The sequence below is a fragment of the Oreochromis niloticus genome, linkage group LG17 (assembly GCF_001858045.2).
Source record: "Oreochromis niloticus isolate F11D_XX linkage group LG17, O_niloticus_UMD_NMBU, whole genome shotgun sequence".
Classification (NCBI taxonomy): Eukaryota; Metazoa; Chordata; class Actinopteri; order Cichliformes; family Cichlidae; genus Oreochromis; species Oreochromis niloticus.
The window spans coordinates 29,680,438-29,706,574 of record NC_031981.2 but is presented as its reverse complement, the minus strand read 5'-3'; the positions used below and the strand labels follow the sequence as shown (position 1 = coordinate 29,706,574).

The 26,137-nt window shown below is 40.2% G+C and overlaps 3 protein-coding genes across 6 annotated transcripts in view; all 3 read right to left on the bottom strand.

Moving 5' to 3' along the window:
* The window catches only part of LOC102080002 (complement factor H), a 34,272-nt gene extending 9,828 nt beyond the window's left edge, over window positions 1-24,444 (bottom strand). For 2 of the 3 annotated variants that reach the window (XM_025899418.1, XM_025899419.1), the window contains exons 1-5: window positions 24,189-24,444; window positions 23,571-23,750; window positions 21,712-21,879; window positions 19,052-19,246; window positions 18,743-18,925 (exon numbers count right to left, since the gene is read on the bottom strand). In XM_025899418.1, the coding sequence (XP_025755203.1) occupies window positions 18,743-18,925; window positions 19,052-19,246; window positions 21,712-21,879; window positions 23,571-23,750; window positions 24,189-24,282 (820 nt within the window). In that variant the 5' untranslated portion in view covers window positions 24,283-24,444. Of the gene's footprint in view, window positions 1-18,742; window positions 18,926-19,051; window positions 19,247-21,711; window positions 21,880-23,570; window positions 23,751-23,847; window positions 24,155-24,188 lie in introns of those variants that run through there. The other variant, XM_025899420.1, reaches the window with a different exon arrangement.
* Window positions 1-26,137, bottom strand: part of LOC100710693 (complement factor H) — a 112,391-nt gene that overhangs the window by 13,470 nt on the left and 72,784 nt on the right. The window lies entirely within an intron of this gene.
* On the bottom strand, window positions 1,213-8,144 carry LOC112842602 (complement factor H). Of its 2 annotated transcripts, none has more exons than XM_025899423.1 (8): window positions 7,850-8,144; window positions 6,066-6,251; window positions 5,745-5,939; window positions 5,436-5,618; window positions 4,058-4,225; window positions 1,781-1,966; window positions 1,461-1,654; window positions 1,213-1,334 (listed from the first exon to the last, which is right to left on the bottom strand). In XM_025899423.1, the coding sequence occupies exons 1-7, from the start codon at window positions 7,941-7,943 to the stop codon at window positions 1,566-1,568; spliced, it is 1,101 nt and encodes a 366-aa protein (XP_025755208.1). In that variant the 5' UTR covers window positions 7,944-8,144; the 3' UTR covers window positions 1,213-1,334; window positions 1,461-1,565. The 2 variants fall into 2 exon arrangements, with proteins under 2 accessions (XP_025755208.1, XP_025755209.1); XM_025899424.1 differs by having other exon boundaries at window positions 6,066-6,248.

Below are 26,137 nucleotides of genomic sequence, written 5' to 3'. Positions count from 1 at the left end.
TGTCATGTAAAACATTCAGATATTTTCATATATTCATTTAAATAAAAGCAGCAGTGTCACAGTCTGGCGGTAGCAGACTGTATGAATTGAAAAAAGGACCCAAAACGCAGACTCCAAGGAACAGGGAACAGAAGTTGAATGTTAACAAAAAGCGAGCCGTTTAATAAGGCTGGTAAAAAAGGTACAAAGAAAGAGCAAGGCAAACTGAAGTAAACTAACATCAACCTAAACTGGAAGAACTAAATAAACAACATGAAAAAACTGGACATGAAAACTAGATACATGGTGTAAAGAACATGGCATGAACAACAGACAACCTGACAAAGAATGAACAGAAACACACAGACTAAATACACACAAGGGTGATTAGGGGAAGTGGAAACACATGGGGAAACAGCTGACACTGGTCTGACATAACGAGACAAAGGAAGCAAAGCTGACTACACTGACATAGGACAGACCTTCAAAATAAAACAGGAAACATGAGACGCAGACAAGACAATATAACCTTGACAACATAAGACACGCAGCAGGAAACATAAAGTGCAAAAGGAGACTAAAACACAGGAGTAGAAGACACAAGGGGAATCTAAATAAACAAATGAGCTTAGATAACCTAATGAAGTTAGAAATAAACCATAAACATCAAAATAAACTAAAACTCAAAACGATGGGTCAACAGACCCAGGAACGTGACAAGCAGCTCCCCAGTGTAAATGTGATTCCATTTAAAAGTTCTATATTTCATATTTGAATATGTTCAGTCAAAGGAAAAGAAAAATGTTTAGTTGTGGATTCAACATCCAGCTGAAAGTTGTTGTGGTGGTAGAAATGTTTCTTGCAATCAGTACAGAAAATAATATGTAATGAGTATTTGTACACTCTTTTGGTTAGTGCTTGGTTAGTACACAAATAAACAAAAAAATGAATGTTATTGCCATTTTCTCTCACTATGAACTATCACACAGAGTCTCTGTTTATATTGCTGGCTCGCATGATTTTATTCTATGATTGAATGATCCTTTGAGGCTTCTGTTTGACCAAAGATATTCTGCAATTCTCTCCTGTTTTCTCAAATATGGACTAATATTAAAGAAATTAAAAAGATCATGTCAGAATTAGAAAAAAAAGCACGCTAAACTTCACCATACCTTGACAAAGTGGATTTGGTTCCCATCCATCTCTGGTGCATGTGGCCCTAGTGACGCCATCTTTCCTCTTGTATCCTGATCTACATGTGTAGCTGGCAGTATCGCCCAATTTCTTTGACCACCCACGCCAAGAGTCCTCCCAGTAGGACAAAAGTCTATCATGTGGACGGCTGCATGTAAGCTCTGGAAAGAAAGAAAGACTTGATAATCTTCATAAAATTGGTCATCATCCTCATGGCTGATTGAACTACATGAAAGCAAAGAACAGTGAGCTTAGAATATGTGTCTAAAGCTTTTGTAGTTTTATACCTTGACATACTGGTCTGACAGTCCACTCTCCATCCTCTTTGCAAGTAGTCTCCACTGAAAGTGTGCGGGTTGCCCCAATCCAGTATCTCTCCTCACATGTAACTCTTATCGTTTCACCAGGTGAAACCTATTTCTATTAGCAGGTTCATATGTGGTTCCTGGGAGTGGTGTCAGTGTCAGCTCACATTTTATTTCTGCATATGTTTGGAAATGAAGCACATGTGTTGTACTAAGACAGAGCAATACCATGACATTCAGACATCCATCTCCAGTCAATGGCATTTAATGTATAAACTGTATGTAATTCTGTTTATGTTTACCTTCACATTCAGGTGTGGGGATCCACTCTGCTCTGTCTCCTATCTTTGTGCACCTTGAAGGTAATTCTTGAACACGTTTATATTGAGGATTGCATTCATAGTTTATGATTTCACGTTCATTGTACTCTTTGATATCTCCAAGTACAAAACCATTTTCAATCACCGGTGCTTCACATGTTGAAGCTGCTGAAGAGTAAAGTCAAAGTATAAATAATAAATAATAATGGATTGCATTTATATAGCGACCCTCAAAGCGCTTTACAATTCCGCTATTCATTCAGTCTCACATTCACACACTGGTGGAGGCAAGCTACAGTTGCAGCCACAGGTGCCCTGGGGCAGACTGACAGAAGCGAGGCTGCCATATCGCGCCATCGGCCCTCTGGCCAGCACCAGTAGGCAGTAGGTAGGTGAAGTGTCTTGCCCAGGGACACAACAAACGAGACTGTCCGAGTCGGGGCTCGAACCGGCAACCTCCCAATTACAAGGCGAACTGCCAACTCTTGAGCCACGATCGCCCTACAACTGCAACAATTGGTCATAAAAAGGTACATAAAAGGCAACTGCTGATTAACCTGTGAAAGGAAGATAAAGTGAAAGTGATCATTTTACTGGCAAAACCAGCAAAGCAGCTGTAATGTTTTCTTATTAATTACAATTTCAGAACAATTTCATGATTTTTTAAATTTTTTTTGTTTTTGTTTGCAACTGATATTTTTGGACTTCCTGCTATGTATATAGTATGTAGTCCATAGTGGTGCTTGTATTTTAATAAAACAGGCAAATATTTCTCCAAACTAATAGCCAAGTGGAAGAAGATTTTTTACAGTCCTAAATCTAAAGCAGGTGTGGGGATAAAGCAGAGGCCCCAGTCTGCAAGATCTTCAACGCATACCTCCGGCAGAGCTTCAACAGTATTCCAAGGGAGACTGGGGACATTAAGTCCGAATCGACCATGTTCAGCACCTCCATTGCTGAAACTGCTGCACTGAGCTGCAGCCGCAAGGTAGTAAGTCGAATAAGATACAAATATCTTAATCGAATGGTTACTGTCATGTAGATGAGTGAAAGTTAGAAAGACAGAGACTGGTGTGTGAGCTCCATTCACTCATATCAGCAAGGAGAGAATGACAAGATATAGCAATAACCAAACTGGCCAGCAGGTACCACTTTGGAGATGCATTTCAGATTGGTTTAAATCATAGGAAAAAAGATGAATGAAGCAAAATGAAAAGGAAAATACAAGGAACACAAACTCTCAAAATAAAACAGGAAGTGAGATACCACAGAAGACACATGAATAAACTAAATACAAGGAAGATGACACAAAGCATGGAAGACTAAAGGAGGAATTAAACTAATAGAACTGGGAATTAGGAATAGAAGCAAATGTGAACACTAAACAAACCAGGATTCAAACAGATACTTTAAATAAACAAAACTTCAAAGTCCAATAATTCAATACACTGGGTAAATTGATTTCATGTGTTCTGTGTTCTATTGTGACTAAAATATGAGATTTTTTAATCACTGACTCGTCTTTGTATTGACATTTTATGCAGTGTTCCAACTTTCCATATTTAGGTTTGTAGACACATATGTGTGTGTTAAGCCTGGGTTATACTCTGATGCAGACATGGACAACCGGAGACCCAAAGGCCTAGTTGTTATTCCTGTTATACTTCTTTGATGTCTGCTCGACATCTGCCACCTGGTGCAATACCATAGAAATTCTTTTTGGATACGTTAGCTCCATCAAAAAGAAAAAAAAAAAGGTAGGCATGCAGACCTCAGCCCAAAACCTCGCTCAAACTATCTGATGACAAAATTTATGGCCCTGGGATCTGAGGGAACCCCAAGCAGATTTGTGTGGAACGTATAACCCTTGCTTTATTTTCGGGACAAGAAATCCCAGAAGAAGATGGACAAGGCGATGACATCATTGTCAAGGAAAATACTTGTTACTCTTTGATATATATGAGCTTCACAAAAGAAGAATGTTTTGAGCTCATCAAAGGATCTAAAGATATTTTTCAATAGGCTTCTGTAGAACCAGATGCTTTTTTGCGAGTTCCCCGATTTGAGAGAATTCATGTTGACTGAACTTTCATATCGGATTCACTTTTAAGTCCTGAAAGCAATGTTCACCTTTTATATACAGTTTATACATTTGTCTTTTTTGATGAGTTCTTTACAATATTTATGTTTGTCATGAAAAACAATAGCCCACAAATGAATGAAAAAATGTATCCTTTTAAGTTTATGGCATTTTCTTACCTGGGCATTCATTAGACCCATGCCAGCCATCTTCTCTACAGGTTAGAGTGAAACTTCCTTCATAACCTCTCTTGCAGTTATACTGGACACGATCATTGTACCTGTATTCAGCCTGAATTTTTCCAGTAATATCTGCATTATTAAAATGTTTCCTCATGCATTTTATCTCTGAAAAGAACAAAAACACATTTATTAAGCTTCTGCATTTACTTTGATTCAGATCATTTTGTCATGTAAAACATTCAGATATTTTCATATATTCATTTAAATAAAAGCAGCAGTGTCACAGTCTGGCGGTAGCAGACTGTATGAATTGAAAAAAGGACCCAAAACGCAGACTCCAAGGAACAGGGAACAGAAGTTGAATGTTAACAAAAAGCGAGCCGTTTAATAAGGCTGGTAAAAAAGGTACAAAGAAAGAGCAAGGCAAACTGAAGTAAACTAACATCAACCTAAACTGGAAGAACTAAATAAACAACATGAAAAAACTGGACATGAAAACTAGATACATGGTGTAAAGAACATGGCATGAACAACAGACAACCTGACAAAGAATGAACAGAAACACACAGACTAAATACACACAAGGGTGATTAGGGGAAGTGGAAACACATGGGGAAACAGCTGACACTGGTCTGACATAACGAGACAAAGGAAGCAAAGCTGACTACACTGACATAGGACAGACCTTCAAAATAAAACAGGAAACATGAGACGCAGACAAGACAATATAACCTTGACAACATAAGACACGCAGCAGGAAACATAAAGTGCAAAAGGAGACTAAAACACAGGAGTAGAAGACACAAGGGGAATCTAAATAAACAAATGAGCTTAGATAACCTAATGAAGTTAGAAATAAACCATAAACATCAAAATAAACTAAAACTCAAAACGATGGGTCAACAGACCCAGGAACGTGACAAGCAGCTCCCCAGTGTAAATGTGATTCCATTTAAAAGTTCTATATTTCATATTTGAATATGTTCAGTCAAAGGAAAAGAAAAATGTTTAGTTGTGGATTCAACATCCAGCTGAAAGTTGTTGTGGTGGTAGAAATGTTTCTTGCAATCAGTACAGAAAATAATATGTAATGAGTATTTGTACACTCTTTTGGTTAGTGCTTGGTTAGTACACAAATAAACAAAAAAATGAATGTTATTGCCATTTTCTCTCACTATGAACTATCACACAGAGTCTCTGTTTATATTGCTGGCTCGCATGATTTTATTCTATGATTGAATGATCCTTTGAGGCTTCTGTTTGACCAAAGATATTCTGCAATTCTCTCCTGTTTTCTCAAATATGGACTAATATTAAAGAAATTAAAAAGATCATGTCAGAATTAGAAAAAAAAGCACGCTAAACTTCACCATACCTTGACAAAGTGGATTTGGTTCCCATCCATCTCTGGTGCATGTGGCCCTAGTGACGCCATCTTTCCTCTTGTATCCTGATCTACATGTGTAGCTGGCAGTATCGCCCAATTTCTTTGACCACCCACGCCAAGAGTCCTCCCAGTAGGACAAAAGTCTATCATGTGGACGGCTGCATGTAAGCTCTGGAAAGAAAGAAAGACTTGATAATCTTCATAAAATTGGTCATCATCCTCATGGCTGATTGAACTACATGAAAGCAAAGAACAGTGAGCTTAGAATATGTGTCTAAAGCTTTTGTAGTTTTATACCTTGACATACTGGTCTGACAGTCCACTCTCCATCCTCTTTGCAAGTAGTCTCCACTGAAAGTGTGCGGGTTGCCCCAATCCAGTATCTCTCCTCACATGTAACTCTTATCGTTTCACCAGGTGAAAACCTATTTCTATTAGCAGGTTCATATGTGGTTCCTGGGAGTGGTGTCAGTGTCAGCTCACATTTTATTTCTGCATATGTTTGGAAATGAAGCACATGTGTTGTACTAAGACAGAGCAATACCATGACATTCAGACATCCATCTCCAGTCAATGGCATTTAATGTATAAACTGTATGTAATTCTGTTTATGTTTACCTTCACATTCAGGTGTGGGGATCCACTCTGCTCTGTCTCCTATCTTTGTGCACCTTGAAGGTAATTCTTGAACACGTTTATATTGAGGATTGCATTCATAGTTTATGATTTCACGTTCATTGTACTCTTTGATATCTCCAAGTACAAAACCATTTTCAATCACCGGTGCTTCACATGTTGAAGCTGCTGAAGAGTAAAGTCAAAGTATAAATAATAAATAATAATGGATTGCATTTATATAGCGACCCTCAAAGCGCTTTACAATTCCGCTATTCATTCAGTCTCACATTCACACACTGGTGGAGGCAAGCTACAGTTGCAGCCACAGGTGCCCTGGGGCAGACTGACAGAAGCGAGGCTGCCATATCGCGCCATCGGCCCCTCTGGCCAGCACCAGTAGGCAGTAGGTAGGTGAAGTGTCTTGCCCAGGGACACAACAAACGAGACTGTCCGAGTCGGGGCTCGAACCGGCAACCTCCCAATTACAAGGCGAACTGCCAACTCTTGAGCCACGATCGCCCTACAACTGCAACAATTGGTCATAAAAAGGTACATAAAAGGCAACTGCTGATTAACCTGTGAAAGGAAGATAAAGTGAAAGTGATCATTTTACTGGCAAAACCAGCAAAGCAGCTGTAATGTTTTCTTATTAATTACAATTTCAGAACAATTTCATGATTTTTTAAATTTTTTTTGTTTTTGTTTGCAACTGATATTTTTGGACTTCCTGCTATGTATATAGTATGTAGTCCATAGTGGTGCTTGTATTTTAATAAAACAGGCAAATATTTCTCCAAACTAATAGCCAAGTGGAAGAAGATTTTTTACAGTCCTAAATCTATTCTATTTTCACATTCTATAAATAAACTCACTTTATTTGCAAGCGATAATTATTTGAATTGTTTCAGGTGCAGTTCTGCTGTAAACCACTTGACTGAGATTATATGTAACATGTATGTATTGCGCACTAAATCAAGGAAGGAGAGCTACTGCTGCTAACACTGCTAACTGTAGCCACACTCAGTAGAGTAATTTAATGATGTGTGTGTTCAGGATTATATATGGCACAGAGTGGGATACATTTAACACCATTTTATTACTGAGGGATATGATTAATAGTTTCATATAGCTCAAAATGAAATAAACAATATAGAGTTGCAGCTCTATTCTCTTTCAGGTGGTTGGTGATTGTTTGGATGTTACTACTTAATTGCTGAAAGAAGGCGCTTCTAAAAGCAATCTTTGCTTTACTGTCACATGTTGGATTCACATTATTGGGAACATTAATTGATGGACACTGCTGAGCTGGTGTGAAAACCATTAGAAAAAACCCCTCAAAATCCTGACAAAGACATAAATACAGGTTAGTTTTTATTTCTCAGCTCAATACCAGGACATCCAGACATCAAACAACTAATATACTTTATTTAAATAAGTAAGAATGACTTAATTTAATTGATGAAACTCAAACTCAACTTGCTAAATAAAGAATATGCAACATTTATTTATTTTTTGATCAGGAGTGAAAGGTCCCAGGTCTAAGTGTCATGGTTCTGGGTGCTTTTGACCCAGTATTTTATGTTTCTTATGTGTTGAGGTGTTGTGTGTTTTTAAGGTTCATTTGGTAAGTGCTGTCTCCGTAAGTCTGCGTTTATTAAGTCCAACCCTGCCTGCATTACACAGCCAGTTCATGACACTAACTCCTGGATAAGCTCCCATTATTCACATTACCATCAAAACCATCAAAACATCATGTAATAATTGAAATCATTTGAGGTACTTACCTTGGCTCTTCACTGACATCAGTGAACATATGCACAAAAACAGGATCCTGCTTTTGGTTATTGCATGCATGTTGTCTTTGTGAGCCCGATCCATCAAAGAAAACTAAACACTGCAGACTGAGAAAAAAAAATGTTGTTCAATGATTTACACAAGTCTGTCCCTGCCTCCAAAAACAATCTCAGGCTCACTGGAAACAGATATAAATACTGTGATCACATGCTGCCACTTTAAAGACACAGTGGGACCCTAACAAACTGTTATAAACATCATAATGCTTCCCTAATATTGGTACACATTAAAAAAGTCACACACTGCAAAAACTAGATAATTAGATAACTCAGTAGACAAATAGTAGATTTTTCAGGTTGTTATTGAAATTATTATTATGAAGTTATGTCATGCCATTAAAAATACAATTCACCAGTTGGTGAAAACACAAATATTTATAAATGGCTAAATGTTGATTTGATTTTTCGTTCCTGTTAATCATCTGCAGGAATCAATAGAGCAAAGAAAAGTTTTAACCTTACCAAGGTTTGAGTTAGAATTTTTTTTAAAAAGTAAAGCAGTCTGAATATAAACGAACAGTCTGAACTACACTTAGGTACAAACTGGGAAAACTTGGATAATCTTATAAGAAAGGAGAGAACTGCATTTCTAAAACAATGAGTTTTCAGTTGTTTTGTTAAAAGAGACTACTGAGTCCACAGATCTTAAGCTCAGAGGGAGAGAGTTCCACAGTCTGGGGGCCACAGTGGCAAAAGCTCTGTCTCCCTTAGTTCTCAGCCTTGTATGCTGTATAGCAAGTAGGCCCTTATCACATGACCTTGGGGGCCTGCTAGGGACATAGGGCTGTAGAAGTTCAATAATTTAAGCTGGTGCTTGTCCATGAAGAGCTCTAAAAGTCAGAATCAGAATCTTAAAATGGACTCTCAATTCAATGGGAAGCCGGTGCAGCTGTATTAGCAGCGGTGTCACATGTGAGTACTCAACTAGCAACTAGCCTTGCTGCAGTGTTTTGAACTACCTGCAGACGTTCCAGGGAGTTTTTGCATAGACATGTAAACAGTGAATTACAATAGTCCAAATGTGATGAAATGAATGCATGTATAACAATCTCCAGTTCAGTGCGAGATACTGAAGAGGTGAGCGTGGGTGGATTTCCCTCCCCTCTTTTCCCTGGACGCCCTGCCCAACTCACTGTGTATATATAGGTAGCCGAGTGGTAAATTAATAATAATATTTTCCATTTAAGGTTCAAAAAGGGGTCTTAAAATGTTGTTTCTTTGTTTCCATGTATGGTAAGACAAGAATGTTATTGGGTAATTTAATGTTATTGCTTGTGCTATTTCTTTTGTTATCTGCATGTTGTGTGCACTTGAAGGTTTTTATAGGTTGGTGTAGTTGCATATTGTGGTCACTGGGGGGTGGCAGTGCTTAAGGGTTAACTGCAGTTTTCCAAAAAAAACTTAACAAGAAATGCATCTTGGGACTTCCTGTTTACTCTCTTTTTGTGGATGTGGAACGGGAATGTTGTGAAGGAGTTAAATTGTTGGACCTGTATGTGCAGCGTGGAGCCGCCATTTTCTCCATGCAAGGGATAAGTTGCCAGATCGTCTGTGTGCTCCAGTATTCCAAGTGAGCTGAGATTTCTGTGGAATGTAAGTGGTTATAAAAATGTATGTAACACTTCCACTTCTTTTTATAGGAGCCTTGTTTGATTTAGCTCTTTGTATTTTGTTCTGCACAGACAGAGGCCACTGCCGTATTTTTGTGTTTTTGTATTTCATTTCATTTCCTTTATTCCTCGTATTGTATTGGCGCATCCTTGTTTAATAGATTATTCTGTTACTTCACCACGTTGCCTCTCGTGCTGTCGATGTTCAGTACAGGTCCATATGGCCGCTGTTTGACAAAAGTAAAGGTCAAAGGACATTTTTCTTTGTTTATTCAGTCGTCATTGACAATAAAACTGCACATTAAGAACCCCAGTAATTGTGTCCTGTGTGGCTAACCATTTCCCGGGCTACACAATTTTGGTACCAGGAGTGGGGTGTGCAGCAGAAGGAGAGTTTTAGTTCACTTCACTAACTTACAACTGGCGGCACAGTGGCATGTTATTTTCTTTTTATTAAAAATACAAAAAATACGGCAGTGGTGAAGACTACAGGGACCAACCATCAATGCGGGAGGACGTGCGGAAGTGGTGATCCTGCAGAGTTGCTGGTGCGGCGCTTGGAACAGAACCCATCTGGACCTGGCAATCTGATAGCAGCGAATAAGATTTGTCTTGTTCCTTGAACTGGACTCTTCCCATAGTATCCTTATTATAGCTAAGCTTGGACTGTGGACTGAATTAGAAGCGCCATGTCAAGTGCTCCAGATGCTGGGAATAATGCCAGTGGTGGGGATTTATCCAGCCAGGGCCCATCAGAGCCGGCAGGACCAAGTAGGGCTCCAGATGATGAGATACAAAGCCAGCTTCAGGAGCTGACGAGGTTGAGGGATGACCTTATTAGATTAACTGATGAAACAAGGGCTCAAAGGGACAGTGCTAGTCGTGCCCTTAACCGTTCATACATTTGTGTTCCACGTGAACGCCAGGTCCAAGTCTTTACGGGGGAATGGGGAAAGGACGGGAGGTCTGTTGAAGAATTTATTGAAGAGGTTGAAAGAGTGACAAGGTCCAGAGAACAGAGCACCGAGGAACAGTGTGATTTTATACTTTCATTGTTGCGTGGGCCAGCACTTGAGGAAGTGAGGTTATGTATGAGGGGTCAATCAGTTGGGCCAAGTGATCTATTCGCCTATCTAAGAAATGTGTTTGGTGAGAGGCGTAGTGTCACACAGCTCCTGCAGTCTTTTTACAACCGTAAGCAGGCAGATGGAGAAGATCTCCGTGATTATTCCCATGCACTTTCTCAGATACTGAGCTCTGTAGTAAAACAGTCCACAAATGCAATATCTGATGAGAACACTGTCCTGAGGGATCAGTTTATTGAAGGGTTAAAGAATGCCACTCTGAGGCGTGAACTAAGGAAAATGGTCAGGGAGAGACCACACTCTAGTTTGCTAGAGGTGAGGGATGAAGCTCTCCTTTGGGAAATGGAGGATTACCGATCTCATTCCACAAAAGGGTTGAGAAGCCACATGGTTCAATCAGAAGCCTTAGAGGCCCAATGCTCGGTAACTAAAACAGCTCCAAATAACAATCCCCCTTCAGTGTTAGAGGAAGTGCAACGGGCTGTTGCCCACCAGGGAGAGCAGCTAGCGGAATTAGGAAAAGCACTGACTGCACTATCAACTGCTGTAGGGGAACTGTGTAGACGTGCCCCACAGACTCCCCCAGACCCCAAGCCAAGAGTTAAACCACAGCCTGCATTTACACCTGATGGTCAGCCGACTTGTTTTAAGTGCAGAGGGGTTGGGCATATTGCCAGGAAATGTCCACAAATCAAATTCGGGTCTAGCGATGCTGCTCCTGTGTCTCCTATAGGGCAGGAAAACTGGAGCCCTCGGTTGTCATGAGCCAAACAATTCGAGGGGAGGCAACTGGCTCACAAACTAAAACACTGAACAAAGATGTAGTTTTAGAGAGGGCCGTTGGGGAATGTAGGACTGTAGAAATCAAATTACAGGAAGTGGAGGTATCATGTCTCCTCGACACTGGCAGTCAAGTGAGTACCATCTCAGAGGGGTTTTTCAACGAACACTGGTCAGCAGAAGACACAAATATCCATTCCACCTTTAAATGGCTGAAGATCACGGCAGCTAATGGACTGGAGATACCTTATGTAGGCTATGTGGAGCTGGAAGTAGAGGCGATGGGGCTGACAATCCCAGAAAGGGGGTTTCTTATAGTCCGAGATTCAGCGCAGTCTTGCTCTGTGCCTTGTCTCCTTGGAATGAATGCAATTAAAAAGTGCCAAGAACTAGTACATGGAGAGTTTGAAACTACAATGAAGGGTAACCTTGACAGTAACTGGAGGCAGGCTTTTCAGCGAGTACAAACGGTTAGTGTAGCAAACAGACTTTCATGTGCCAGGCTCGCTGGGAAAGATGCTGTCCATGTCCCAGCCTCATCTGCGGCTACCATCATGGCCAAAGGGCTCAAAACTGTCAATGAAACAGGTCCTTTAATGGTGCTTGAACCTGGCAATGCCTCTTTACCTGGAGGTTTGGTAGTTGTGCCAACCTTGATAACATCAGAGAGGCATATTTTTCCTGTTCAGGTCATGAACTTGTCTGATGAAGACATCTGGTTGCAACCCAGGACTAGACTTGGACTTTTGACTGAGGTTGACACTGTAGACAATGACCAGTTGTGTAAAGTTCAGTTTCAGAGAATTTCGGCAGATACAGATGAAGTGAGCGTAAGCACGCAGCCTGAACCACCCACAGATGTTCAGTCCATTCTACATAAACTTAAGGTTGGTGGCACTACAGACCAGCAGGCACAACTAGCTTTGCTGTTGGGAAAATACTCATTTGTATTTGCAACAGAAGATGAAGACCTAGGGTACACAGACAAAGTGCAACATGAAATACACCTCACAGATGACGTACCTGTGACACAGCCCTACAGACGGATTCCCCCCACACAGTACAATGAAGTGAGAGAACACATTGGCAAGTTGCTACGGAGGGGAGTAATCAAAGCGAGTTCTAGCCCATATGCTTCCCCGATAGTGCTAGTCAGAAAGGTTGATGGTAGTCTGAGGCTGTGTGTCGACTACAGGAAGCTCAACTCAAAAACCAGGCGTGATGCTTTTCCCCTCCCAAGAATCGATGAGAGCTTTGATGCGCTGAGGGGTGCTAAGTTCTTCTCCACAATAGATTTAGCAAGTGGGTATCACCAGGTAGCCATGCACGAACGTGATAGGCCCAAAACAGCATTCACAACCCCTTTTGGCCTTTATGAGTACGTAAGGATGCCCTTCGGTGTGTGTAACGGGCCCGCAACATTTCAGCGACTCATGCAGGCTACAATGAGTGACCTCATTTTCCAGATGCTACTTGTGTATCTTGATGACATTTTAGTTTTTTCTGAAACATTTGACGAACATCTCCAAAGACTTGAAACTGTACTCAGACGCTTGGCTGAAACTGGTCTTAAGGTGAAGCTCGAAAAATGTGCCTTTCTTCAGGACACAGTGAAGTTCCTGGGACACCAAGTGTCAGCTGAGGGGATGGGGACGGACCCATCCAAAGTGTCTGCTGTTAAAGACTGGAAGGTCCCAACCACTGCCAAAGAGCTCCAGTCTTTTTTAGGGTTCTGTAGTTATTATCGGAGGTTTATCAGAGGCTTCTCACAGACTGCAGGGCCACTACATGACCTGGTGAACAAATGTTTAAGTGCAAAGAGATCTGGATGGGCAGGCCGCCATTTTGATGCAATGTGGACTCCCACGTGTAGTTCAGCTTTTGAGGAGTTGAAGGAAAAACTTGCCTCTGCCCCTATTCTTGGTTTTGCTGATTTCACACAGCCTTTCGTACTGGAAACAGATGCCAGTCAAAATGGTCTAGGGGCGGTATTGTATCAGCAACAGGGTGACACAAAGCGAGTCATAGCCTATGCCAGTCGCCGGCTACGCCAGGCTGAGAGGAATGACCGTAATTACAGCAGCATGAAGCTAGAGTTACTAGCTATGAAGTGGGCTGTTGCTGAGAAATTTAGGGGATACCTACTCGGTTCGAAGTTTGTTGTGCTCACTGACAACAATCCCCTTTGCCATCTTAAAACGGCTAAGTTGGGCGCAATAGAGCAGAGATGGGTCGCCCAGTTGTCAGTTTTCGATTTTGAAGTGAAGTATCGACCTGGGAGTTCTAATGCTGCTGCAGATGCCCTCTCAAGGCAGAAGTTTGCAGGGGAGCCGGAGGCTGATCCAGATTCAGAATTTGATGACTGTGTCCCTATCTGCAGCCTGGTAAGGCGAGGGACTGCTCTGGAACCAGATCTTGTAGCTAAAGGTCTTGAATGCTATGAGGTGAGACAGATACGTGCTTGGGAGTCAGGCTCAGGAGTGGTGGCAGAGCAAGGAAATACTCCTACACTCCCAGGCTATACCAGAGAGGAATTATTAGCATTTCAGGGCAGTGATCCTACCATCACAGGGTTCAGAACCTTTTGGGATCGTGGAAAGAAACCTAGTTACAAGGAAAGAGCAGCCTTATCCAACCTGGTGAGACGACTTTTAAAACAGTGGAACCTTATTCAGGAAAGAGAAGGTTTGTTGTACAGGGTTGTTCCAGAGTCCCTCCATGGGCCAGTATGGCAGTTGCTTTTGCCTGTTTGCCTCAAAGGTCAGGTCCTAGAAAGTGTCCACAACAAGATGGGGCACCAAGGGATTGAGCGCACAGTGAACCTGTTAAGGGGGAGGTGTTTTTGGGTAGGTTACTATGAGGATGTGGAGAACTGGGTTAAGAACTGTGAAAGGTGTGTCTTGTCTAAGATGCCGCAGCCAAAGATTAATGCCCCCATGCAGGCATTTCTGGCATCCAGGCCATTGGAGGTAGTAGCTGTGGACTTTACTGTCCTTGAACCAGCATCAGATGGTCGGGAAAGTGTGCTGGTTGTGACTGACGTGTTCACAAAGTTCACACAGGCGTTTCCAACTAAAGATCAGAAAGCCGACACTACAGCTAAGGTTTTGCTCAGGGAATGGTTTATGAAGTATGGAGTGCCAGAAAGACTCCACTCAGATCAAGTACGAAATTTTGAGAGCGAGATTATAGCAGAACTTTGCAAGTTGTATGGTGTTAAAAAGACCAGGACGACTCCATACAGACCACAAGGAAATGCTCAGTGTGAAAGATATAACAGGACTCTTCATGATCTACTGAGAACACTTCCACCTGAAAAGAAAAGAAAGTGGCCAGAATATCTACCTGAGCTTGTGTATGCTTATAATGCTACTCCTCATTCAACAACAGGGTACTCACCCTACTACCTTCTTTTTGGTTTTGAGCCTCGCCTTCCAGTTGATGCACTGTTAGGCCGTGAGTGTGTATCAGACAACGGTCAGAACTGGCTCTCTGTTCACCAAGAGAGACTTAAGCAGACCCACACGCGAGCCAGAGACTATTCTGAGCAAAAAGCAGCAGAACGGATTTCATTTCAAAACAAGAAAGTCCATTGTCCCCCCATTTACATTGGGCAGTTTGTTTTTCTTCGCCATCGGCCCTTGGGGAGGCATAAAATCCAGGATGCTTGGGGGCCCACTATTTACAAAGTAGTGGATGTCCAAGGCACCACACACACTGTGGAACCTTTTGAAGGAGGGCCAACAAAAAATGTTCATAGGTCAGAGCTGCGACCCTGTGCAGCCCCGGTTCAGAAGCCCAGAACTCAAACCAAACTGCAAACCAATGCTCAACCAGTGGTTGGAGGGGAACCAGTGGTATCTGAACCAGACTTTGTCATTGTTGAGGAAGTTGATCGTCTACCTCGGTTAGATGTGCCACAAGTGTCCTTATGGTCAGAGAGGGACATTTTTCCAGTGTCAGCACAGGCAGATGGCCTCGGGCCAGAGGGACCTGAAACAAGTTTTACTGATATGACTAGGAGAGAGAGAGACTTGGGGACTTGTTCCAATGGTGGAGGCAGTGACTTCCCTGATTCCGACTGCATTGGGCCAGAGTTCAGGCCCAGGATTGAGGTGGAGGGTAGCAAAGGCTCTAAGCCTGTTCCCGCTGTCAGGAAAAGTGAGCGGAGCACTGCAGGGTCACATTCGAACCCGTTTCATTTGCCCAAATCGGCCTGCAGTGCTGTAGCAATTAGCACTGACATGGCATCTCAGATTTGAACAAGTCTAGGGGCAGCTCTGTTTGGAAAAAACAAACAACACTGCAGGGAGTTTTCCATTCAGTCGAGGTTTAGTAGTCACCGAGGGCGTTGACTTATTGCAGGGGAGAATGTAGCCGAGTGGTAAATTAATAATAATATTTTCCATTTAAGGTTCAAAAAGGGGTCTTAAAATGTTGTTTCTTTGTTTCCATGTATGGTAAGACAAGAATGTTATTGGGTAATTTAATGTTATTGCTTGTGCTATTTCTTTTGTTATCTGCATGTTGTGTGTACTTGAAGGTTTTTATAGGTTGGTGTAGTTGCATATTGTGGTCACTGGGGGGTGGCAGTGCTTAAGGGTTAACTGCAGTTTTCCAAAAAAAACTTAACAAGAAATGCATCTTGGGACTTCCTGTTTACTCTCTTTTTGTGGATGTGGAATGGGAATGTTGTGAAGGAGTTAAATTGTTGGACCTGTATGTGCAGCGTGAAGCCGCCATTTTCTCCATGCAAGGGATAAGTTGCCAGATCGTCTGTGTGCTCCAGTATTCCAAGTGAGCTGAGATTTCTGTGGAATGTAAGTGGTTATAAAAATGTATGTAACACTTCCACTTCTTTTTATAGGAGCCTTGTTTGATTTAGCTCTTTGTATTCTGTTCTGCACAGACAGAGGCCACTGCCGTATTTTTGTGTTTTTGTATTTCATTTCATTTCCTTTATTCCTCGTATTGTATTGGCGCATCCTTGTTTAATAGATTATTCTGTTACTTCACCACGTTGCCTCTCGTGCTGTCGATGTTCAGTACAGGTCCATATGGCCGCTGTTTGACAAAAGTAAAGGTCAAAGGACATTTTTCTTTGTTTATTCAGTCGTCATTGACAATAAAACTGCACATTAAGAACCCCAGTAATTGTGTCCTGTGTGGCTAACCATTTCCCGGGCTACATATATATGTATATATATAGCACTGTGGTTCACCTCTTTTGTAAATAAACTGTCACCTTTTTGTTTGTCAGAACTCAGTCTGCGCGTGAGTCCCTTGGTTAGCCATGACAGTTTCATTTAAAATCCATCGTGGTGGTGTACAGAGGCCAAATTAAAGAGCTCTATCACAATTCGGTTTTATGTATATAATTAAATAGATTTGTCTATTAACTTGTTTCTTCTGCATCTACTACAGTGGGGAGACGGGATGCAAGGTTAACCTGTAACGGCACATATCAGGATCACTGTTTCCCCCCAAATTGCAATCTTTACTAAAATCCCTTTTGATGTAATACCGGCCTGTGCAAACATACAAGCTGATTTTTAACAAATAATCTAGCATCTTTTCCATCATTATCTTATCATTTTTAGCACATAGTAGAGACGCAGTTGATGAAATCACTGAAAGGATTCTGTTTGAAAAATGTTTTGTGGAGATTTCAAAAACTTATAGCAGACAGTATGAACAGATGGGCTCAGGAGTGTGTCATTGGCTGCTGACTTGTGATTAACAAGTCCTGTGATAATCATCCACTCACACTTAGAATGACTGAAATTTACAAAATGGACTACAGTAGGGGTTAATGGTTAAGGTGTAACAGTGGGTAAAAATGAGCCACACCCTGTTAGGTAATCATAAACAAAAGTCATTCTGTGACAATAACCAAAGAAGAATTACTTAATATGTTGGACTCCAGCACATTAAAAGAGTAGTAAGCAAACCAGACCAGTGAAAATGATTTTTGTCATATTCATATAAGTTCATTTAAGGAACCTTCATAGTTAACAGGAACAAATCAGTGGCATTAGTCATATTTCCCATACTTTCATAAATGTATGACATCTTGCGTTACTTAAGAGTGCTTGTGGATTAGATATATATTTTAATTTTGGTCAGTGTACTTGCAAAATACGGGAAACATGTCTGTATGAACATATGAGTTTTACTTCTAGTGTGAAGTAGAAGAAAGCAGAAAACGGACCAGATCAGACAATCTGAGATTTATTATTCCACATCTGAAAACAGAAGTTCAGAAATCATTTCAACTTTTCACTCTCGGCATGTAGGTAGGACTAACACACCACTATTACATCTCTGACGCATTGCCACAGTGCCAGTAGATAATCCTCTGGTACACCTGAACTCTATTATTTCATCATGAACTAAATACTTAGTGCCACTTGATTTCAAAGTGATGTTATGCTGTCTCATTTCATCTTCATTCACAATGCAAGGCCCTGCAAGAGACAAAAATATAAGAATATTATGGTAAAATTATTATCATTAATATTAAGATTGGGGAGAACTGTAACTTACTGAGGCATCTCATGTGTCCAGTCCATTCACCATAGAGGCAGGTTTTGTAAGGCTCTCCCTCCATAATGTAGTAACTCTGACACATGTATTCAATAGTTTCATTATGGCTGTAATGCTCTTTCATGGCGGTCTTGGTGTCTCCATCCTCAAGAGGTGGAGGTGTCCCACAGGGTGGAATTTCTGAAAATAAGTGAAGAGCCAAGATAAAAAAACAAAAGATGATCATGCAACTGTGATACTACATTACGTTGGTATGCTGGTTAATTTTTCTTAACCATTCATTAATTTATTTAAAAGACTGTTTCCTTATTCAAAATCTAGAAACTCACACTGTATTTCTGCACTTGCTGGGCAGTAAAGCATACTATCTGTTACTGTTCTGTCCTGCCACAAAACACTATGCGGATAAGATAAGTTTGCAGGCAACAAGACGCAACTGAAAGATGTGGTAGTACATGTCACTTGCAACTGTAATTGTAGTAAAATAATATCTAATGAGTATTTGTACACTACTTTGGTTACTGCTTGGTTAGTACACAAATACATAAGAAATGCAAATGAATGTCATTGCCATTTTTGCTCACTACGAACTATCACACAGAGTCTCTAATATTTATATAGCTGGCTCCCACTTTCTTACTGTATGAATGAATGATTTTATTGGAAGGAGCCTTTGAGGCTTCTGTTTGACCAAAGATACCTTTCAATTCAAGAAAGATTATTTTCTGTCCTGTTTTCTGAAATATGGAAATTAAAGAGATCACATCAGAATTTGAAGGAAAGTGAACTAAACTTCACCATACCTTGACAAAGTGGATTTGGTTCCCACCCATCTCTGGTGCATGTGGCCTGAGTGACGCCATCTTTCCTCTTGTATCCTGATCTACATGTGTACCTCACAGTATCACCCAATTTCTTTGACTCCCAACGCCAAGAGACCTCCCAGTAGGACAAAAGTCTATCATGTGGACGGCTGCATGCAACCTCTGGAAAGAAAGAAAGACTTGATAATCGTCATAAAATTGGTCATCATCCTCATGGCTGATTGAACTACATGAAAGCAAAGAACAGTGAGCTTAGAATATGTGTCTAAAGCTTTTGTAGTTTTATACCTTGACATACTGGTCTGACAGTCCACTCTCCATCCTCATTGCAAGTAGTCTCAACTGAGGGTGTGCGAGTTCCCACAATCCAGTATCTCTCCCCACATGTCACTGTTACCTTTTCACCAGGTGAAAACCTATTTCTATAAGCAGGTTCATATGTGGTTCCTGGGAGTGGTGGCAGTGTCAGCTCACATTTTATTTCTGCAGATGTTGGAAAATGAAGCATATTATCTGTTAATGTTTCGCAGCAGGAAAGAACAGTATGTGGATACAACACACAACTGAAAGATGTGACAGTACATGTTACTTGCAAACTGTAATAGTAGTAAAATAGTATCTAATGACTATTCATTCACTCTTTTGTTTAGCATATATATACACAAAAAGACAAGCAAATAAATAATAGTGCCTTTTTTCTCACTTATGAACAGTCAAACACACAAATCTCAAATATTTTAAATGTTGGTTGTCCCACTTTATTACAGGGAGTGCAGAATTATTAGGCAAGTTGTATTTTTGAGGAATAATTTTATTATTGAACAACAACCATGTTCTCAATGAACCCAAAAAACTCATTAATATCAAAGCTGAATGTTTTTGGAAGTAGTTTTTAGTTTGTTTTTAGTTTTAGCTATTTTAGGGGGATATCTGTGTGTGCAGGTGACTATTACTGTGCATAATTATTAGGCAACTTAACAAAAAACAAATATATACCCATTTCAATTATTTATTTTTACCAGTGAAACCAATATAACATCTCCACATTCACAAATATACATTTCTGACATTCAAAAACAAAACAAAAACAAATCAGCGACCAATATAGCCACCTTTCTTTGCAAGGACACTCAAAAGCCTGCCATCCATGGATTCTGTCAGTGTTTTGATCTGTTCACCATCAACATTGCATGCAGCAGCAACCACAGCCTCCCAGACACTGTTCAGAGAGGTGTACTGTTTTCCCTCCTTGTAAATCTCACATTTGATGATGGACCACAGGTTCTCAATGGGGTTCAGATCAGGTGAACAAGGAGGCCATGTCATTGGTTTTTCTTCTTTTATACCCTTTCTTGCCAGCCACGCTGTGGAGTACTTGGACGCGTGTGATGGAGCATTGTCCTGCATGAAAATCACGTTTTTCTTGAAGGATGCAGACTTCTTCCTGTACCACTGCTTGAAGAAGGTGTCTTCCAGAAACTGGCAGTAGGACTGGGAGTTGAGCTTGACTCCATCCTCAACCCGAAAAGGCCCCACAAGCTCATCTTTGATGATACCAGCCCAAACCAGTACTCCACCTCCACCTTGCTGGCGTCTGAGTGGGACTGGAGCTCTCTGCCCTTTACCAATCCAGCCACGGGCCCATCCATCTGGCCCATCAAGACTCACTCTCATTTCATCAGTCCATAAAACCTTAGAAAAATCAGTCTTGAGATATTTCTTGGCCCAGTCTTGACATTTCAGCTTGTGTGTCTTGTTCAGTGGTGGTCGTCTTTCAGCCTTTCTTACCTTGGCCATGTCTCTGAGTATTGCTCACCTTGTGCTTTTGGGCACTCCAGTGATGTTGCAGCTCTGAAATATGGCCAAACTGGTGGCAAGTGGCATCTTGGCAGCTGCACGCTTGACTTTTCTCAGTTCATGGGCAGTTATTTTGCGCCTTGGTTTTTCCACACGCTTCTTGTGACCCTGTTGACTATTTTGAATGAAACGCTTGATTGTTCGATGATCACGCTTCAGAAGCTTTGCAATTTTAAGACTGCTGCATCCCTCTGCAAGATATCTCACTATTTTTGACTTTTCTGAGCCTGTCAAGTCCTTCTTTTGACCCATTTTGCCAAAGGAAAGGAAGTTGCCTAATAATTATGCACACCTGATATAGGGTGTTGATGTCATTAGACCACACCCCTTCTCATTACAGAGATGCACATCACCTAATATGCTTAATTGGTAGTAGGCTTTCGAGCCTATACAGCTTGGAGTAAGACAACATGCATGAAGAGGATGATGTGGACAAAATACTCATTTGCCTAATAATTCTGCACTCCCTGTACTATATGAACGATTTTTTTTTTTTTTTGGCACCGTCTTTGAATCTTGTGTTTGGCCAATATTAAAGATATTCAATAATTCAAGAAACAGTTTTTTTTGTTTCTGCTTTCTCCAATAGGGAATAAAATGAAACAAATCAAACCGAAAATAGAAGAAAAACCAGGTAAACTTCACAACACCTGGAATACCTAGAATATTTGTTGTTTTCAAAATTGAGTTTGTAGATATATATGTGTGTTACTGTATGTTACTGTTAGGATAGGAAATGTTGGTATAAGATGCACAAGATAATATATCTACAGTCAAATAAAATGCACCTTACTCACATATATATTATTTATAAAAAAGTATTCACTGAGGTTGTCAGAGGAGCTGATGATATTTTTTAATAGACTCCTTTTGGTTGGTTACAACACAAGGATTGCTCCTCTGCTGGCTGTTTCAGAGAATTCATGTTTACTGAACTTTTCAGTCCTGGAAGCAATGCTCACCTTTTACATACAGTTTTTATATTTGTCTTTTTTGATCAGTTCTTTACAACATTTATGTTTGTCATGAAAAACAGTAGCACACGAATAAATTAATAAATGTATCCTTTTAAGTTTATTGCATTTTCTTACCTGTACATTCGCTAGACCCATGCCAGCCATCTTCTCTACAGATTAGAGTGAAATTTCCTTTATAACCTCTCCTGCAGTTATACTGGACACGATCATTGTACCTGTATTCAGCCTGAATGTTTCCAATAATATCTGCATTACGAAACTGTTGCCTCCTGCATTTTATCTCTGAAAAGAACAAAAACAGATTTATTAAGCTCCTGCATTTACTTTGATTCAGATAATTTTGCCATCTAAAACATTCAGATACTTTCATATATTCATTTAAATAAAAGCAGCAGCTCCCCAGTGTAAATGTGATTCCACTTAAAGGTTCTCCATCCATCCATCCATCCATCCATCCATCCATCTATCTATCCATCCATCCATCCATCTTCTTCCACTTATCCCAGGGCCAGGTCGTGGGGGCAGCAGCCTAAGAAGCCCACTGTTGATCTTTCCCTCTCCTTTTCTTGAACTATTCTTGTCTACGTCTTCCCCTTTCCTATCCCCCGGTCATGTCTGTACTGATTGTAATAATTAAATGTTTAAATAAATAAATAATAAAGATCAATCAAGTGGAAATGTATGGCAAAGCTATAATGATCCACTTGGGAAAATAAATCTGTTGGGCATTTTTCTTGGTTTTCAGACAATAATTCTGACTGCTACAGTGCCGAACGCGACAGGCAAAAAAAAAGAAAGAAAAAAAAAAGACAGAAGCCCAGACTTCCCTCTCCCCAGCCACCTCCTCGAGCTTATCCTGGGGAACACCAAGCCGTTCCCAGGCCAGCCAAGAAATATAATCTCTCCAGCATGTCCTGAGTCTGCCCCGGGAGGGCCTTTCAGTGGGACATGCCTGGAACACCTCACCCAGGAGACGCCCACCTCAACTGGCTCCTTTCAATGTGGAGGAGCAGTGGCTCTACTTTGAGCCCCTCCCGGATGACTGAACCTCTCACCCTATCTCTAAGGAGAGGCCAGCCACCCTTAGGAGGAAGCCCATTTCCGCCGCTTTTATTCATTATCTTGTTCTTTCAGTCACTACCCACAGCTAGTGACCATAGGCAAGGGTAGGGACGTAGATCGACCGGTAAAGTGAGAGCTTCTCTTTTACACTTAGCTCTATCTTCACCACGATGGACTGGTACATTGTCCTCATAACTGCACTAATCCGTCTGTTGATTTCCTGCCCCCTTCTCCCGTCACTCATGAACAAAACCCCGAGATACTTGGGGCAGGAACTTGTCCCTGACCCAGAGTGGGTACTCCACCCTTTTTCAGCCGAGGACCATGATCTCAGATTTGGAGGTGCTGATTCTTGATCCCAAAGCTTCACACTTGGCTGCGAAATGTTCCAGTGCGAGCTGGAGGTGATCACCCGATGAAGCCAACAAAACCACATCATCCGCGAAAAGCAGAGATAAGATTTTGAGACCACCCAAATAAAAGCCTTCCACCACTTGGCTATGCCTAGAAATTCTCTCCATAAAAATTACCCCTAAAAATTGCCCGTAACAATTGGCGAAACACCCCATACTCCCACTATACCACTATTTAACAGTTCTGTATTTCATATTTGAATATCTTTAGTTAAAGGACAAGAAAAATGTTCAGTTGTGGATTCAACATCCAGCTGAAGGTTTTTGTGGTAGTAGAAATGTTTCTTGAAAACTGTACAGATGCAAATAATATTCATATAGCTGGTTCGCATGATCTTACTGTATGTAAATCATTTTACTGGGAGGAGGCTTTAAAGCTTCTGTTTGACCAAAGATATTCTGCAGTTCTCTCCTGTTTGCTCAAATATGGACTAATATTAAAGAAATTAAAGAGATCACGTCAGGATTAGAAGAAAAGCTAGCTAAATGTCACCATACCTTGACAAAGTGGATTCGGTTCCCACCCATCTCTGGTGCATGTGGCCTGAGTAACGCCACCTGTGCTCCTGTATCCTGATATACATGTGTACCTGACAGTATCGCCCAATTTATTTAACCACCAACGCCAAGATTGCCTGGAGGACAAAGCTCTATCTTGTGGACGGCTGCATGTAACCTCTGGAAAGAAAGAAAGACTTGATAATCTTCATAAAATTGGTCATCATCCTAATGGCTGATTGAACTACATCACAGCAAAGAACAGACAGCACAATACCTTGACATCCAGACATCAAGCACATAATATACTTTATTTAAAAAAGGAAGAATGATTTAACATTTATCTTGTTCTTCAGTGTTGATGAAACTCAAACTAGAAAAAAAAAATAACAGGTGTAAAGTAAAAATTTTCTTTTTTGAGAAATCAAGAATGAAAGGTCCCAGGTCTGACTCTGGGATATCAGAATCAGAATCAGAATAGTTTCATAATCCCTAAGGAAATTATGTAAAGCTCCCACTATTTGCGTTCCCCAGAAGCCCAACTATCAACATCACAACACCATGTAAAAAATTGAAATGGAAACATAAAGGACCACAGAAATCACTTGAAGTACTTACCTTGGCTTGTCACAGAGGTCAGTGCACATATGCACAAAAACAGGATGCTGCTTTTGGTTATTGCATGCATGTTGTCTTTGTGAGTCTGATCCATCAAAGAAAACTAAATACTGCAGACTGAGAAAAAAAATGTTGTTCAATGATTTACACAAGTCTGTCTCTGCCTCCAAAAACAATCTCAGGCTCACTGGAAACAGATATAAATACTGTGATCACATGCTGCCACTTTAATGAGACAGTGGAAGCCTTATAAACTCTTATAAACACCATAATGCTTCCCTAATATTGGTACACATAAAAAAGTCACAATGCAAAAAAAGAAACCAAAAAACAAAACAAAACTAGATAATTAGATAACTTGGTAGACAAATAGTAGATTTTTGAGGCTGTTATTGAAATTATTATTATGAAGTTACATCATGCCATTAAAAATACTATTCACCAGTTGGTGAAAACACAAATATTGTAAATGTTGTTTTGATTAATGTCTTTTTTAAATTTCTTTTTAAATGTTTTTTTTTTAATTCCCTGTTAATCATCTGCAGGAATCAATAGAGCAAGTCTGAACTACACTGAGGAACAAACTGGGAAAAAATGGGATAATTTTGTAAGAAAGGAGAGAACTGCAATCGAGGTAAACAATGATGAACTCTGACCTCTTGCAAACTACTAAAACAAAATGTAGCTGTTGAGTAATGCAGGATTTGCCTTCATTTGTTAATATGGCCTCACGCTATTTATTCTACTTCTTGTCAGCATACTTTACAGAAAAAGTAAACAAAGTTCAAAAACATGTCCCTGCCAGCACCACTTTGTTCCAAGAAACGTAAGACAGAAAGTAGGCCAGTGCTCAATGTTTTCACTCTTTAACACATGTATTTTCCTGTGTTTTTTGTTTGCTCCAGAAAACACTGGTTTGATTTTATGCATATGTAGGAAAGTATAAAAAAGTTGTTTGTCTATTAATTAATAGGTTAATTTATAGCATTTAAAGCAGGAAGAGACAGAGAGGACAAAGCAGAGTAATGTTGAAATGATGTAGGCTTTTGAAAAAGTAAAGAAAACTCAAGTAACTCTTGTGAATGAAATTTCCATACAGTTTTGTCCTTTCCTTGACCGATTACCCGGCAGTCATTTTGATTTGAATTGTAATGTAAATCTAACCTTTTCCAGCTTTTGTACTTAACAAGTTCCTTCTAAAGAAGAGATTAATGTCACATTTGGTTGGTCTAAAACATTTGTGATGGTAAATTGTGAATCATTTTCTAATTTTGATGTTTTGCCATTGGACATGACTTGGTTATAACTCAAATGTTATAACCAAGTTCAGTTCAACCTAAACTCATAGAAGATAAGAGGCCAGACTTGGAAACAACTGCACGTCACTAATGTCGTGTTGTGTCTCGAGGCAGTCAGTATATATGAGATTTGTACTGTGTGTGTAGTGTCAAACAGGAACAGCTACAAACTCAATAAAGAGACAAATGTTTTCTGTCTTTTAATGGAAATGAAATCAGAAGTAAAGAAGGAGTGAATACAGATTGTCAGCAAACATTTGTCTCTAGTGATCCACTCCATATTTGCAATTATGTTCAACCTAAAAACAGCAAAAATGGTCAAACTCACATCTCTTTCCATTACCATTTCCACTTACCTTTCAATTCATCTGGTGTAAGAATTGTTGTATAGATTTGGTAATATCATGTCCCAGATTAGGAGCGCTTATTGTGACTCCAGTATTATACTGTAATAAGTTTTGCCAAAAATAGTTGTGAGATCAGAAATCATAATTAGAATTTGTAGTTTGTCTCATTTATTTTTCTAATGAATTTGAATGCAATGAATCTTTCACACAGGGACGGGTAGGTTTGGATGGATTTTCCCTTAATAAAAAAAATGATAATTTAACAACTGTGTTTTGCATTTACTCCTGTTATATTTGTCTAATC

What these genes read in the sequence shown, in the direction of transcription:
- LOC112842602 (XM_025899423.1), bottom strand. Translation starts at nt 7,943, where the DNA reads ATGGATCGGGCTCACAAAGACAACATGCATGCAATAACCAAAAGCAGG. An exon ending in TGTCAGACCAGTATGTCAAG is followed by an intron (nt 5,619 to 5,744) that starts GTATAAAACTAC and finishes CTTTCTTTCCAG; the next exon opens with AGCTTACATGCAGCCGTCCA. An exon ending in TGGGTCTAATGAATGCCCAG is followed by an intron (nt 1,967 to 4,057) that starts GTAAGAAAATGC and finishes TTTACTCTTCAG; the next exon opens with CAGCTTCAACATGTGAAGCA.